This window comes from Oncorhynchus mykiss, chromosome 15 (assembly GCF_057628025.1).
Source record: "Oncorhynchus mykiss isolate SJ-2025 chromosome 15, ASM5762802v1, whole genome shotgun sequence".
NCBI classification, from domain to species: Eukaryota; Metazoa; Chordata; class Actinopteri; order Salmoniformes; family Salmonidae; genus Oncorhynchus; species Oncorhynchus mykiss.
In genome coordinates, this window is record NC_143036.1 from 78,102,766 (window position 1) to 78,120,745 (window position 17,980).

At 46.6% G+C, this 17,980-nt stretch overlaps 1 protein-coding gene across 1 annotated transcript in view; it reads left to right on the forward strand.

Annotated features, from left to right (window-relative positions):
* The window catches only part of LOC110515635 (TBC1 domain family member 15), a 94,039-nt gene that overhangs the window by 52,064 nt on the left and 23,995 nt on the right, over positions 1-17,980 (forward strand). Inside the window, exons 8-11 of the mRNA XM_090199200.1 lie at positions 168-296; positions 6,320-6,423; positions 8,923-9,017; positions 15,957-16,073. Of these exons, the coding sequence (XP_090055326.1) occupies positions 168-296; positions 6,320-6,423; positions 8,923-9,017; positions 15,957-16,073 (445 nt within the window). The remainder of the gene's footprint in view (positions 1-167; positions 297-6,319; positions 6,424-8,922; positions 9,018-15,956; positions 16,074-17,980) is intronic.

Sequence of the window (17,980 nt, forward strand, 5' to 3'; positions counted from 1 at the left end):
TCCCTCCCTCTCTATAGTGTGTTATTGGTGTAGCAGTAAGTCCCCTCTCTATAGTGTGTTATTGGTGTAGCAGTAAGTCCCCTCCCTCTCTCTATAGTTTGTTATTTGTGTAGCAGTAACATGTAGGTATTGCAGTATTTCCATACTCTCCCTCTCTGTCCTGGTAGATTGATCTTGGCGTGCTGCCAGCGGTCCGGCGTAGGGGGCCTGTTGGGGCGGAGGAGTGGAACACCAACATGGACCCTGAGGGACGCATGAGGAACATCTCACACCTCAAACAGACCATATTCAAAGGGGTAAGGAACACCTCAAATGTGGGGCCAGGTACCAACTAAATACAACAGGATATAACACACTGAAACACCAGGAACCAACTAAATACAGCAGGATGTAACACACTGAAACACCAGGATGTAACACACTGAATAACACCAGGATGTAACACACTGAAACAGCAGGATGTAACACACTGAAACACCAGGATGTAACACACTGAAACACCAGGAACCAACTAAATACAGCAGGATGTAACACACTGAAACACCAGGAACCAACTAAATACAGCAGGATGTAACACACTGAAACAGCAGGATGTAACACACTGAAACAGCAGGATGTAACACACTGAAACAGCAGGATGTAACACACTGAAACACCAGGATGTAACACACTGAAACACCAGGATGTAACACACTGAAACACCAGGATGTAACACACTGAAATACCAGGATGTAACACACTGAAACACCAGGATGTAACACACTGAAACACCAGGATATAACACACTGAAACACCAGGATGTAACACACTGAAACACCAGGATGTAACACACTGAAACACCAGGATATAACACACTGAAACACCAGGATGTAACACTGAAACACCAGGATATAACACACTGAAACACCAGGATGTAACACACTGAAACACCAGGATATAACACACTGAAACACCAGGATGTAACACTGAAACACCAGGATATAACACACTGAAACACCAGGATGTAACACACTGAAACACCAGGATATAACACACTGAAACACCAGGATGTAACACTGAAACACCAGGATGTAACACACTGAAACACCAGGATGTAACACACTGAAACACCAGGATGTAACACACTGAAACACCAGGATGTAACACTGAAACACCAGGATGTAACACACTGAAACACCAGGATGTAACACACTGAAACACCAGGATGTAACACACTGAAACACCAGGATGTAACACACTGAAACACCAGGATGTAACACACTGAAACACCAGGATGTAACACACTGAAACACCAGGATGTAACACTGAAACACCAGGATATAACACACTGAAACACCAGGATATAACACACTGAAACACCAGGATGTAACACTGAAACACCAGGATGTAACACACTGAAACACCAGGATGTAACACACTGAAACACCAGGATGTAACACACTGAAACACCAGGATGTAACACACTGAAACACCAGGATGTAACACACTGAAACACCAGGATGTAACACACTGAAACACCAGGATGTAACACTGAAACACCAGGATATAACACACTGAAACACCAGGATATAACACACTGAAACACCAGGATGTAACACACTGAAACACCAGGATGTAACACACTGAAACACCAGGATATAACACACTGAAACACCAGGATGTAACACACTGAAACACCAGGATATAACACACTGAAACACCAGGATGTAACACACTGAAACACCAGGATATAACACACTGAAACACCAGGATATAACACACTGAAACACCAGGATGTAACACTGAAACACCAGGATATAACACACTGAAACACCAGGATGTAACACACTGAAACACCAGGATATAACACACTGAAACACCAGGATGTAACACTGAAACACCAGGATATAACACACTGAAACACCAGGATATAACACACTGAAACACCAGGATGTAACACACTGAAACACCAGGATGTAACACACTGAAACACCAGGATGTAACACACTGAAACACCAGGATATAACACACTGAAACACCAGGATGTAACACACTGAAACACCAGGATATAACACACTGAAACACCAGGATGTAACACACTGAAACACCAGGATATAACACACTGAAACACCAGGATGTAACACTGAAACACCAGGATGTAACACACTGAAACACCAGGATGTAACACACTGAAACACCAGGATGTAACACACTGAAACACCAGGATGTAACACACTGAAACACCAGGATGTAACACACTGAAACACCAGGATGTAACACACTGAAACACCAGGATGTAACACTGAAACACCAGGATATAACACACTGAAACACCAGGATATAACACACTGAAACACCAGGATGTAACACACTGAAACACCAGGATGTAACACACTGAAACACCAGGATGTAACACACTGAAACACCAGGATGTAACACACTGAAACACCAGGATGTAACACACTGAAACACCAGGATGTAACACACTGAAACACCAGGATGTAACACACTGAAACACCAGGATGTAACACACTGAAACACCAGGATGTAACACACTGAAACACCAGGATGTAACACACTGAAACACCAGGATGTAACACACTGAAACACCAGGATGTAACACACTGAAACACCAGGATGTAACACACTGAAACACCAGGATGTAACACACTGAAACACCAGGATGTAACACACTGAAACACCAGGATGTAACACACTGAAACACCAGGATATAACACACTGAAACACCAGGATATAACACACTGAAACACCAGGATGTAACACACTGAAACACCAGGATGTAACACACTGAAACACCAGGATGTAACACACTGAAACACCAGGATGTAACACACTGAAACACCAGGATGTAACACACTGAAACACCAGGATGTAACACACTGAAACACCAGGATGTAACACACTGAAACACCAGGATGTAACACACTGAAACACCAGGATGTAACACACTGAAACACCAGGATGTAACACACTGAAACACCAGGATGTAACACACTGAAACACATGATCAAACGGGACAGTCTCTGTATCTCACACACCACACACACACCACACACACACCACACACACGCCCTCTGCTGTTAATTAAGAGAGTAGCAACAGCACAAAGCCATCAGTGCTTTTAATTCCTACATATACTGTTCATCCTTGACAGAGCTAGCTACAGTAGCTCATCCACACTACATTGGGAGTCTATGGCCTGTGGCTGTTTATGGCCTGTGGCTGTCTATGGCCTGTGGCTGTCTATGGCCTGTGGCTGTCTATGGCCTGTGGCTGTCTATGGCCTGTGGCCTGTGGATGTCTATGGCCTGTGGATGTCTATGGCCTGTGGCTGTCTGTGGATGTCTATGGCCTGTGGATGTCTATGTCCTTTGGCTGTCTATGGCCTGTGGTTGTCTGTGGATGGCCTGTGGCTGTCTATGGCCTGTGGCTGTCTATGGCCTGTGGCTGTCTATGGCCTGTGGCTGTCTATGGCCTGTGGCTGTCTATGGCCTGTGGCTGTCTATGGCCTGTGGCTGGTATGTGGATGGTCTGTGGATGTGGATGGCCTGTGGCTGTCTATGGCCTGTGGAGGTCTATGGCCTGTGAAGGTCTATGGCCTGTGGATGTCTATGCTCTGTGGATGTCTATGCTCTGTGGATGTGGCTGTCTATGGCCTGTGGATGTCTATGTCCTGTAGATGTCTATGTCCTGTGGATGTCTATGTCCTGTGGATGTCTATGGTCTGTGCATGTCTATGTCCTGTAGATGTCTATGGCCTGTGGCTGTCTATGTCCTGTGGCCTGTGGCTGTCTATGTCTTGTGGATGTGGCTGTCTATGGCCTGTGGATGTGGATGTCTATGGCCTGTGGATGTCTATGGCCTGTGGATGTCTATGGCCTGTGGATGTCTATGGCCTGTGGATGTCTATGGCCTGTGGCTGTCTATGGCCTGTGGCTGTCTATGGCCTGTGGCTGTCTATGGCCTGTGGCTGTCTATGGCCTGTGGCTGTCTATGGCCTGTGGCTGTCTATGGCCAGTGGATGTCTATGGCCTGTGGCTGTATATGGCCTGTGGCTGTATATGGCCTGTGGCTGTATATGGCCTGTGGCTGTCTATGGTCTGTGCATGTCTATGTCCTGTAGATGTCTATGTCCTGTGGATGTCTATGTCCTGTGGATATCTATGGTCTGTGCATGTCTATGTCCTGTAGATGTCTATGGCCTGTGGCTGTCTATGTCCTGTGGCCTGTGGCTGTCTATGTCTTGTGGATGTGGCTGTCTATGGCCTGTGGATGTGGATGTCTATGGCCTGTGGATGTCTATGGCCTGTGGATGTCTATGGCCTGTGGATGTCTATGGCCTGTGGATGTCTATGGCCTGTGGATGTCTATGGCCTGTGGCTGTCTATGGCCTGTGGCTGTCTATGGCCTGTGGCTGTCTATGGCCTGTGGCTGTCTATGGCCTGTGGCTGTCTATGGCCTGTGGCTGTCTATGGCCTGTGGCTGTCTATGGCCTGTGGCTGTCTATGGCCTGTGGCTGTCTATGGCCTGTGGCTGTCTATGGCCTGTGGCTGTCTTTGGCCTGTTGCTGTCTATGGCCTGTGGATGTCTATGGCCTGTGGCTGTCTGTGGATGTCTATGGCCTGTGGATGTCTATGGCCTGTGGATGTCTATGGCCTGTGGCTGTCTATGGCCTGTGGCTGTCTATGGCCTGTGGCTGTCTATGGCCTGTGGCTGTCTATGGCCTGTGGCTGTCTATGGCCTGTGGCTGTCTATGGCCTGTGGCTGTCTTTGGCCTGTGGCCTGTTGCTGTCTATGGCCTGTGGATGTCTATGGCCTGTGGCTGTCTGTGGATGTCTATGGCCTGTGGATGTCTATGGCCTGTGGCTGTCTATGGCCTGTGGCTGTCTATGGCCTGTGGCTGTCTATGGCCTGTGGCTGTCTGTGGCTGTCTATGGCCTGTGGCTGTCTTTGGCCTGTGGCCTGTTGCTGTCTATGGCCTGTGGATGTCTATGGCCTGTGGCTGTCTGTGGATGTCTATGGCCTGTGGATGTCTATGGCCTGTGGCTGTCTATGGCCTGTGGCTGTCTATGGCCTGTGGCTGTCTGTGGCTGTCTATGGCCTGTGGCTGTCTATGGCCTGTGGATGTCTATGGCCTGTGGATGTCTATGGCCTGTGGCTGTCTGTGGATGTCTATGGCCTGTGGCTGTCTATGGCCTGTGGCTGTCTATGGCCTGTGGATGCCTGTGGATGTCTATTGCCTGTGGATGTCTATGGCCTGTGGATGCCTGTGGATGTCTATTGCCTGTGGATGTCTATGGCCTGTGGATGTCTATGGCCTGTGGATGTCTATGGCCTGTGGCTGTCTGTGGATGTCTATGGCCTGTGGCTGTCTATGGCCTGTGGATGTCTATGGCCTGTGGCTGTCTGTGGATGTCTATGGCCTGTGGCTGTCTATGGCCTGTGGCTGTCTATGGCCTGTGGATGTCTATGGCCTGTGGATGTCTATGGCCTGTGGCTGTCTATGGCCTGTGGATGTCTATGGCCTGTGGATGTCTATGGCCTGTGGATGTCTATGGCCTGTGGCTGTCTGTGGATGTCTATGGCCTGTGGCTGTCTATGGCCTGTGGATGTCTATGGCCTGTGGATGTCTATGGCCTGTGGCTGTCTGTGGATGTCTATGGCCTGTGGCTGTCTATGGCCTGTGGATGTCTATGGCCTGTGGATGTCTATGGCCTGTGGCTGTCTATGGCCTGTGGATGTCTATGGCCTGTGGATGTCTATGGCCTGTGGCTGTCTGTGGATGTCTATGGCCTGTGGCTGTCTATGGCCTGTGGCTGTCTATGGCCTGTGGATGCCTGTGGATGTCTATTGCCTGTGGCTGTGGCCTTGAGCAGCGAGGCAGAACACTCATTAAAGGCAGCATCTGATGCCTCTCTGTAGTCTCTCTACATGAAGGATATGAAAGTAGGGGTCAGCCGCTTTTCAGAGATTGTTTTGTCTCCCGACATCGCCTCTCTCCCTGAAGCGACCGTTGGAAGTCGAAGGCTCAGTTGAAACTGGAATAGCTCTGTTAGGCCTGTTTTGTTTGTTACTTACTGTAGGACTGTGGAAATAAAAGCTGTCCGTCTCTCCTCTCTTACTTTCTCTCTGTCCCCCCCATCCTTCTTTCTGTCTCTCCCCCCATCCCTCTTTCTGTCTCTCCCCCCCATCCCTCTTTCTGTCTCTCCCCCCCATCCCTCTTTCTGTCTCTCCCCCCCATCCCTCTTTCTGTCTCTCCCCCCATCCCTCTTTCTGTCTCTCCCACCCATCCCTCTTTCTGTCTCTCCTTCCCTCCTAGGGTCTGTGTCACGTGTTGAGGAAGGAGGGATGGAAGTTTCTGCTGGGCTACTTCCCCTGGGAGAGCACCCTGGAGGAGAGGAGGAGTCTGACCAGGAGGAAAACGTAAGAGAGACACTCCTAATCATTAGGAGACTGGGAGGAAAACGTGAGAGAGACACTCCTACTCATTAGGAGACTGGGAGGAAAACGTGAGAGAGACACTCCTACTCATTAGGAGACTGGGAGGAAAACGTGAGAGAGACACTCCTACTCATTAGGAGACTGGGAGGAAAACGTGAGAGAGACACTCCTACTCATTAGGAGACTGGGAGGAAAACGTGAGAGAGACACTCCTACTCATTAGGAGACTGGGAGGAAAACGTGAGAGAGACACTCCTCATTAGGAGACTGGGAGGAAAACGTGAGAGAGACACTCCTACTCATTAGGAGACTGGGAGGAAAACGTGAGAGAGACACTCCTACTCATTAGGAGACTGGGAGGAAAACGTGAGAGAGACACTCCTACTCATTAGGAGACTGGGAGGAAAACGTGAGAGAGACACTCCTACTCATTAGGAGACTGGGAGGAAAACGTGAGAGAGACACTCCTACTCATTAGGAGACTGGGAGGAAAACGTGAGAGAGACACTCCTACTCATTAGGAGACTGGGAGGAAAACGTGAGAGAGACACTCCTACTCATTAGGAGACTGGGAGGAAAACGTGAGAGAGACACTCCTACTCATTAGGAGACTGGGAGGAAAACGTGAGAGAGACACTCCTACTCATTAGGAGACTGGGAGGAAAACGTGAGAGAGACACTCCTACTCATTAGGAGACTGGGAGGAAAACGTGAGAGAGACACTCCTACTCATTAGGAGACTGGGAGGAAAACGTGAGAGAGACACTCCTCATTAGGAGACTGGGAGGAAAACGTGAGAGAGACACTCCTACTCATTAGGAGACTGGGAGGAAAACGTAAGAGAGACACTCCTCATTAGGAGACTGGGAGGAAAACGTGAGAGAGACACTCCTACTCATTAGGAGACTGGGAGGAAAACGTAAGAGAGACACTCCTCATTAGGAGACCAGGAGGAAAACGTAAGAGAGACACTCCTACTCATTAGGAGACTGGGAGGAAAACGTGAGAGAGACACTACAAGGACATTATCATTTTCACAATATTATTCCAACTTCATATATATTTTATACATAAATATATTTAAAAGACAGAGAAATCAAGGTTTTGAGTGCACTGGGCTTTTAAAAAGAAGAAGGAGAACCGAGCTATAGGACAAAATACCAGTGTTTACAGGTAGAGTGAACCAGCGCTAGCTAACACTACCTAGCAAAATCAACAAATATATACATTTATATATGTTTTACTAGGAGTCAAGGTATCTATAATATGGTCCAAAGTAATATTGTGATATGTAACTATATATACATTTATATATGTTTTACTAGGAGTCAAGGTATCTATAATATGGTCCAACGTAATATTGTGATATGTAACTATATATACATTTATATATGTTTTACTAGGAGTCAAGGTATCTATAATATGGTCCAAACTAATATTGTGATATGTAACTATATATACATTTATATATGTTTTACTAGGAGTCAAGGTATCTATAATATGGTCCAAACTAATATTGTGATATCTAACTATATATACATTTATATATGTTTTACTAGGAGTCAAGGTATCTATAATATGGTCCAAACTAATATTGTGATATCTAACTATATATACATTTATATATGTTTTACTAGGAGTCAAGGTATCTATAATATGGTCCAAAGTAATATTGTGATATGTAACTATATATACATTTATATATGTTTTACTAGGAGTCAAGGTATCTATAATATGGTCCAACGTAATATTGTGATATGTAACTATATATACATTTATATATGTTTTACTAGGAGTCAAGGTATCTATAATATGGTCCAACGTAATATTGTGATATGTAACTATATATACATTTATATATGTTTTACTAGGAGTCAAGGTATCTATAATATGGTCCAACGTAATATTGCGATATGTAGCTATATATACATTTATATATGTTTTACTTGGAGTCAAGGTATCTATCTATAATATGGTCCAAAGTAACGTTGCGATATGCAACTATCAACTTTTCCCCCCGTCACTAATGTACTATGTGAAATATTCTCCGTTGTCTCACTCCTTTACTTTCCTCTCTTTCCTCAGGATGAGTCCCTCTCTCCTCATCCTCTTTTCTCTCTTCTCATCCTCTTTCCTCAGGGATGAGTACTTTTTCCCTCTCTCATCATCCTCTTTTCTCTCTTCTCATCCTCTTTCCTCAGGGATGAGTACTTATTCCCCCTCTCTTCTCATCCTCTTTCCTCCGGGATGAGTACTTATTCCCTCTCTCCTCATCCTCTTTCCTCGGGGATGAGTACTTATTCCCTCTCTCCTCATCCTCTTTTCTCTCTTCTCATCCTCTTTCCTCAGGGATGAGTACTGATTCCCCCTCTCTTCTCATCCTCTTTCCTCAGGGATGAGTACTTATTCCCCCTCTCTTCTCATCCTCTTTCCTCTGGGATGAGTACTTATTCCCCCTCTCTTCTCATCCTCTTTCCTCAGGGATGAGTACTTCCGTATGAAGCTCCAGTGGAAGTCAGTGAGTGAGGAGCAGGAGAAACGCAACAGCATGTTTAGAGACCACAGGAGTCTAATAGGTAATCATCATCATCATCACTTCTAAAAAGCATGTTTAGAGACCACAGGAGTCTAATAGGTAATCAGCATCATCACTTCTAACAGCATGTTTAGAGACCACAGGAGTCTAATAGGTCATCACCATCCATCATCACTTCTAACAGCATGTTTAGAGACCACAGGAGTCTAATAGGTCATCACCATCATCACTTCTAACAGCATGTTAGTCAGGAGTCTAATAGGTCATCACCATCATCACTTCTAACAGCATGTTTAGAGACCACAGGAGTCTAATAGGTCATCACCATCATCACTTCTAACAGCATGTTTAGAGACCACAGGAGTCTAATAGGTCATCATCATCATCATCACTTCTAAAAAGCATGTTTAGAGACCACAGGAGTCTAATAGGTCATCACCATCCATCATCACTTCTAACAGAATGTTTAGAGACCACAGGAGTCTAATAGGTCATCACCATCATCGTCATCATCACTTCTAACAGCATGTTAGTCAGGAGTCTAATAGGTCATCATCATCATCATCACTTCTAACAGCATGTTTAGAGACCACAGGAGTCTAATAGGTCATCACCATCATCGTCATCATCACTTCTAACAGAATGTTAGTCAGGAGTCTAATAGGTCGTCATCATCATCATCATTTCTAACAGAATGTTAGTCAGGAGTCTAATAGGTCATCATCCATCATCACTTCTAACAGAATGTTTAGAGACCACAGGAGTCTAATAGGTCATCACCATCCATCATCATTTCTAAAAAGCATGTTTAGAGACCACAGGAGTCTAATAGGTCATCACCATCCATCATCATTTCTAACAGAATGTTAGTCAGGAGTCTAATAGGTCATCATCCATCATCACTTCTAACAGAATGTTTAGAGACCACAGGAGTCTAATAGGTCATCACCATCATCGTCATCATCACTTCTAACAGAATGTTAGTCAGGAGTCTAATAGGTCATCATCATCATCATCACTTCTAACAGAATGTTAGTCAGGAGTCTAATAGGTCATCATCCATCATCACTTCTAACAGAATGTTTAGAGACCACAGGAGTCTAATAGGTCATCATCCATCATCACTTCTAACAGAATGTTTAGAGACCACAGGAGTCTAATAGGTCATCATCATCATCATCATCATCACTTCTAACACTTCCGGCGCCGACAGAGATGGCCGCCTGGCTTCGCGTTCCTAGGAAACTATGCAGTTTTTTGTTTTTTTACGTGTTATTTCTTACATTAGTACCCCAGGTCATCTTAGGTTTCATTACATACAGTCGAGAAGAACTACTGAATATAAGATCAGCATCAACTCACCATCAGTACGACCAAGAATATGTTTTTCGCGACGCGGATCCTGTGTTCTGCCTTACAAACAGGACAACGGAATGGATCCTATGCAGCGACCCAAAAAAACGACTCCGAAAGAGAGGGAAACGAGGCGGTCTTCTGGTCAGACTCCGGAGACGGACACAGCGCGCACCACTCCCTAGCATTCTTCTTGCCAATGTCCAGTCTCTTGACAACAAGGTTGATGAAATCCGAGCAAGGGTAGCATTCCAGAGGGACATCAGAGACTGTAACGTTCTTTGCTTCACGGAAACGTGGCTTACTGGAGAGACGCAATCCGAAGCGGTGCAGCCAACAGGTTTCTCCACGCATCGCGCAGACAGGAAAAAACATCTTTCTGGTAAAAAGAGGGGCGGGGGCGTATGCCTTATGACTAACGTGACATGGTGCGATGAAAGAAACATACAGGAACTCAAATCCTTCTGTTCACCTGATTTAGAATTCCTCACAATCAAATGTAGACCGCATTATCTACCAAGAGAATTCTCTTCGATTATAATCACAGCCGTATATATCCCCCCCCAAGCAGACACATCGATGGCTCTGAACGAACTTTATTTAACTCTCTGCAAACTGGAAACAATTTATCCGGAGGCTGCATTCATTGTAGCTGGGGATTTTAACAAGGCTAATCTGAAAACAAGACTCCCCAAATTTTATCAGCATATCGATTGCGCAACCAGGGGAGGAAAGACCTTGGACCATTGTTACTCTAACTTCCGCGACGCATATAAGGCCCTGCCCCGCCCCCCTTTCGGAAAAGCTGACCACGACTCCATTTTGTTGATCCCTGCCTACAGACAGAAACTAAAACAAGAGGCTCCCACGCTGAGGTCTGTCCAACGCTGGTCCGACCAAGCTGACTCCACACTCCAAGACTGCTTCCATCACGTGGACTGGGAGATGTTTCGTATTGCGTCAGATAACAACATTGACGAATACGCTGATTCGGTGTGCGAGTTCATTAGAACGTGCGTTGAAGATGTCGTTCCCATAGCAACGATTAAAACATTCCCTAACCAGAAACCGTGGATTGATGGCAGCATTCGTGTGAAACTGAAAGCGCGAACCACTGCTTTTAATCAGGGCAAGGTGTCTGGTAACATGACCGAATACAAACAGTGCAGCTATTCCCTCCGCAAGGCTATCAAACAAGCTAAGCGCCAGTACAGAGACAAAGTAGAATCTCAATTCAACGGCTCAGACACAAGAGGCATGTGGCAGGGTCTACAGTCAATCACGGACTACAGGAAGAAACCCAGCCCAGTCACGGACCAGGATGTCTTGCTCCCAGGCAGACTAAATAACTTTTTTGCCCGCTTTGAGGACAATACAGTGCCACTGACACGGCCTGCAACGAAAACATGCGGTCTCTCCTTCACTGCAGCCGAGGTGAGTAAGACATTTAAACGTGTTAACCCTCGCAAGGCTGCAGGCCCAGATGGCATCCCCAGCCGCGCCCTCAGAGCATGCGCAGACCAGCTGGCCGGTGTGTTTACGGACATATTCAATCAATCCCTATACCAGTCTGCTGTTCCCACATGCTTCAAGAGGGCCACCATTGTTCCTGTTCCCAAGAAAGCTAAGGTAACTGAGCTAAATGACTACCGCCCCGTAGCACTCACATCCGTCATCATGAAGTGCTTTGAGAGACTAGTCAAGGACCATATCACCTCCACCCTACCTGACACCCTAGACCCACTCCAATTTGCTTACCGCCCAAATAGGTCCACAGACGATGCAATCTCAACCACACTGCACACTGCCCTAACCCATCTGGACAAGAGGAATACCTATGTGAGAATGCTGTTCATCGACTACAGCTCGGCATTCAACACCATAGTACCCTCCAAGCTCGTCATCAAGCTCGAGACCCTGGGTCTCGACCCCGCCCTGTGCAACTGGGTACTGGACTTCCTGACGGGCCGCCCCCAGGTGGTGAGGGTAGGCAACAACATCTCCTCCCCGCTGATCCTCAACACTGGGGCCCCACAAGGTTGCGTTCTGAGCCCTCTCCTGTACTCCCTGTTCACCCACGACTGCGTGGCCACGCACGCCTCCAACTCAATCATCAAGTTTGCGGACGACACAACAGTGGTAGGCTTGATTACCAACAACGATGAGACGGCCTACAGGGAGGAGGTGAGGGCCCTCGGAGTGTGGTGTCAGGAAAACAACCTCACACTCAACGTCAACAAAACTAAGGAGATGATTGTGGACTTCAGGAAACAGCAGAGGGAACACCCCCCTATCCACATCGATGGAACAGTAGTGGAGAGGGTAGCAAGTTTTAAGTTCCTCGGCATACACATCACAGACAAACTGAATTGGTCCACTCACACAGACAGCATCGTGAAGAAGGCGCAGCAGCGCCTCTTCAACCTCAGGAGGCTGAAGAAATTCGGCTTGTCACCAAAAGCACTCACAAACTTCTACAGATGCACAATCGAGAGCATCCTGGCGGGCTGTATCACCGCCTGGTATGGCAACTGCACCGCCCTCAACCGTAAGGCTCTCCAGAGGGTAGTGAGGTCTGCACAACGCATCACCGGGGGCAAACTACCTGCCCTCCAGGACACCTACACCACCCGATGTCACAGGAAGGCCATAAAGATCATCAAGGACATCAACCACCCGAGCCACTGCCTGTTCACCCCGCTATCATCCAGAAGGCGAGGTCAGTACAGGTGCATCAAAGCTGGGACCGAGAGACTGAAAAACAGCTTCTATCTCAAGGCCATCAGACTGTTAAACAGCCACCACTAACACTGAGTGGCTGCTGCCAACACACTGACACTGACTCAACTCCAGCCACTTTAATAATGGGAATTGATGGGAAATGATGTAAATATATCACTAGCCACTTTAAACAATGCTACCTTATATAAATGTTACTTACCCTACATTATTCATCTCATACGCATACGGATATACTGTACTCTATAGCATCGACGGTATCCTTATGTAATACATGTATCACTAGCCACTTTATACTATACTATGCCACTTTGTTTACATACTCATCTCATTTGTACATACTGTACCCGATACCATCTACTGTATCTTGCCTATGCTGCTCTGTACCATCACTCATTCATATATCCTTATGTACATATTCTTTATCCCCTTACACTGTGTACAAGACAGTAGTTTTGGAATTGTTAGTTAGATTACTTGTTATTACTGCATTGTCGGAACTAGAAGCACAAGCATTTCGCTACACTCGCATTAACATCTGCTAACCATGTGTATGTGACAAATAAAATTTGATTTGATTTGATTTGATAACAGCATGTTTAGAGACCACAGGAGTCTAATAGGTCATCATCATCATCACTTCTAACAGCATGTTTAGAGACCACAGGAGTCTAATAGGTCATCATCCATCATCACTTCTAACAGCATGTTTAGAGACCACAGGAGTCTAATAGGTCATCATCCATCATCACTTCTAAAAAGCATGTTTAGAGACCACAGGAGTCTAATAGGTCATCATCACCATCATCACTTCTAACAGCATGTTTAGAGACCACAGGAGTCTAATAGGTAATCAGCATCATCACTTCTAACAGCATGTTTAGAGACCACAGGAGTCTAATAGGTCATCACCATCCATCATCACTTCTAACAGCATGTTAGTCAGGAGTCTAATAGGTAATCATCATCATCATCACTTCTAACAGAATGTTAGTCAGGAGTCTAATAGGTCATCACCATCATCGTCATCATCACTTCTAACAGAATGTTAGTCAGGAGTCTAATAGGTCGTCATCATCATCATCATTTCTAACAGAATGTTAGTCAGGAGTCTAATAGGTCATCATCATCATCATCATCACTTCTAACAGAATGTTTAGAGACCACAGGAGTCTAATAGGTCATCACCATCATCGTCATCATCACTTCTAACAGAATGTTAGTCAGGAGTCTAATAGGTCATCATCATCATCATTTCTAACAGAATGTTAGTCAGGAGTCTAATAGGTCATCACCATCATCGTCATCATCACTTCTAACAGAATGTTAGCCCCCCAAGATTGCTCTCCATCCAGGGGTGCTGCTGCTGACCCTGTACATCTGTGGGCTCTGTCTGGGGGCTATGTCTGGGGGCTATGTCTGGGGGCTCTTTCTGGGGGCTCTTTCTGGGGGCTCTCTCAGGGGGCTCTGTCTGGGGGCTCTCTCTGGGGGCTCTGTCTGTGGGCTCTCTCTGTGGGCTATGTCTGGGGGCTCTTTCTGGGGGCTCTGTCTGGGGGCTCTCTCTGGGGGCTCTGTCTGGGGGCTCTCTCTGGGGGCTATGTCTGGGGGCTCTGCCTGGGGGCTCTGCCTGGGGGCTCTGTCTGGGGGCTCTGTCTGGGGGCTCTGCCTGGGGGCTCTACCTGGGGGCTCTCTCTGGGGGCTCTCTCTGGGGGCTCTGCCTGGGGGCTCTGCCTGGGGGCTCTGCCTGGGGGCTCTCTCTGGGGGCTCTGCCTGGGGGCTCTCTCTGGGGGCTCTCTCTGGGGGCTCTGTCTGGGGGTTCTGTCTGGGGTTGTTGAGGAAGCCAGAAGAAAGTTTTCTCTTCTAATCGATGGACAATAGTTGTATTCTATTGGTCTGACAGTTGGATGGTTACGTGGTTTGAACAATGGGCACTGTGACAAACGGGAGACCTTTCCAATATGTTAATGAGTTAGACTCCTTGTTCCAACAGCCTCCGTCAGCAACTTAACTTCCATCAGCCAGTGAAGAACAAAAGTTGGCCACATTTCTCCAGGTCTCACCCCAAACTGCTCAGCAAAACCATTTGAAACCAAGTGTGACACCTTTCCTAGTTTAGCTACTTTACGACTGAGCTGAGCCTGGAATCAATCTGTCTCCCATCGGATCAACCCCGTGTTTTATTTATTCAATATTCCATCAGCGTCGTCCGCCTGGAGAACCCAGCCCCAAAACCTGCGTTCCAAATTGCACCTTATACCCTGTACGTAGTGCACTACTTTTGACCTGAGCCCTATGTGCACTAAATAGGGAGCAGGTTGTCATTTGGGACAGGACCCATGTCAGCCAGGTAATGGGATCTCATCTCCTCCTGATCGTTGAGGAATGATCCATACTGGATCTGGCTGGCTCCTCAATGGACTTGGCATTTCTGTTCTCTCTGTCTCTTTATTCTCTCTCTCTCTCTGAGTCGCCCCCCCCCCCCCCCCCCTCCCCCTCCCCCCTGCTATTCAAAGGATTGAAATTAGGCTCCGGTTGTAACAGGGTTAGAGTTGTGTGCTCTCTGTAAATGTCAACTGAAATGAATATGGAAATGAGCGTCGGCTGGCACGGAGCAATGCTGAACTGTTGGAAGTGCTGCTGGTCTCATTTCTGATTTCAACTCCTGGCAGTAAACTTTTCGTCTAAGGACAATCAGGCAGACGAGATGTGTGGTGAAGTCGGAGCCTATAATCATAAAGTGTCTCTGAGTTGTGAGGAGTGCTGATCCTACGATCAGGTTCCTTCTGTTCCATGTCATCTGACTCATGATGTTCTTCATGTACATGCAAATGTATTTGGTGAATTAAGGGGATTCTAAGGTCTCTGACTGTGTTGATTTCCTCCACAGAGAAAGACGTGAACAGGACAGATCGGACCAACACTTTCTATGAAGGACAAGACAACCCAGGACTGATTCTGCTGCACGATGTCCTCATGACCTACTGCATGTATGACTTTGACCTGGGTAAGACCACGCTTGTCATACTGCATGACTTTGACCTGGGTAAGACCACGCTTGTCATACTGAATGACTTTGACCTGGGTAAGACAAAGCTGGTCATACTGAATGACTTTGACCTGGGTAAGACCACGCTTGTCATACTGAATGACTTTGACCTGGGTAAGACCACGCTTGTCATACTGAATGACTTTGACCTGGGTAAGACCACGCTTGTCATACTGAATGACTTTGACCTGGGTAAGACCACGCTTGTCATACTGCATGACTTTGACCTGGGTAAGACCACGCTTGTCATACTGCATGACTTTGACCTGGGTAAGACCACGCTTGTCATACTGAATGACTTTGACCTGGGTAAGACCACGCTTGTCATACTGAAAGACTTTGACCTGGGTAAGACCACGCTTGTCATACTGAATGACTTTGACCTGGGTAAGACCACGCTTGTCATACTGAAAGACTTTGACCTGGGTAAGACCACGCTTGTCATACTGAATGACTTTGACCTGGGTAAGACCACGCTTGTCATACTGACTGACTTTGACCTGGGTAAGACCACGCTTGTCATACTGAATGACTTTGACCTGGGTAAGACCAAGCTTGTCATACTGAATGACTTTGACCTGGGTAAGACCACGCTTGTCATACTGAATGACTTTGACCTGGGTAAGACCACGCTTGTCATACTGAATGACTTTGACCTGGGTAAGACCACGCTTGTCATACTGCATGACTTTGACCTGGGTAAGACCACGCTTGTCATACTGAATGACTTTGACCTGGGTAAGACCACGCTTGTCATACTGAATGACTTTGACCTGGGTAAGACCACGCTTGTCATACTGCATGACTTTGACCTGGGTAAGACCACGCTTGTCATACTGCATGACTTTGACCTGGGTAAGACCACGCTTGTCATACTGAATGACTTTGACCTGGGTAAGACCACGCTTGTCATACTGAATGACTTTGACCTGGGTAAGACCACGCTTGTCATACTGAATGACTTTGACCTGGGTAAGACCACGCTTGTCATACTGAATGACTTTGACCTGGGTAAGACCACGCTTGTCATACTGAATGACTTTGACCTGGGTAAGACCACGCTTGTCATACTGAATGACTTTGACCTGGGTAAGACCACGCTTGTCATACTGAATGACTTTTACCTGGGTAAGACCACGCTTGTCATACTGAATGACTTTGACCTGGGTAAGACCAAGCTTGTCATACTGAATGACTTTGACCTGGGTAAGACCACGCTTGTCATACTGAATGACTTTGACCTGGGTAAGACCACGCTTGTCATACTGAATGACTTTGACCTGGGTAAGACCACGCTTGTCATACTGAATGACTTTGACCTGGGTAAGACCACGCTTGTCATACTGAATGACTTTTACCTGGGTAAGACCACGCTTGTCATACTGAATGACTTTGACCTGGGTAAGACCAAGCTTGTCATACTGAATGACTTTGACCTGGGTAAGACCACGCTTGTCATACTGAATGACTTTGACCTGGGTAAGACCACGCTTGTCATACTGAATGACTTTGACCTGGGTAAGACCACGCTTGTCATACTGAATGACTTTGACCTGGGTAAGACAAAGCTTGTCATACAGAATGACTTTGACCTGGGTAAGACGAAGCTTGTCATACTGCATGTACTCGGCCTCTACTGGGTTTTTACTGAGGATTCACCAACAATAAATACTAGATGCCACTCAGCACCAGACGTGATCAGTGGAGGCTGCTGAGGGGAGGACGGCTCATAATAATGGCTGGAGCGGAGTGAATGGAATGGCATCAACCACATGGAAACCACGGAAACCATGTGTTTGATGTATTTGATACAATTCCACTGATTCCACTCCAGTCATTACCACGAGCCTGTCCTCCCCAATTAA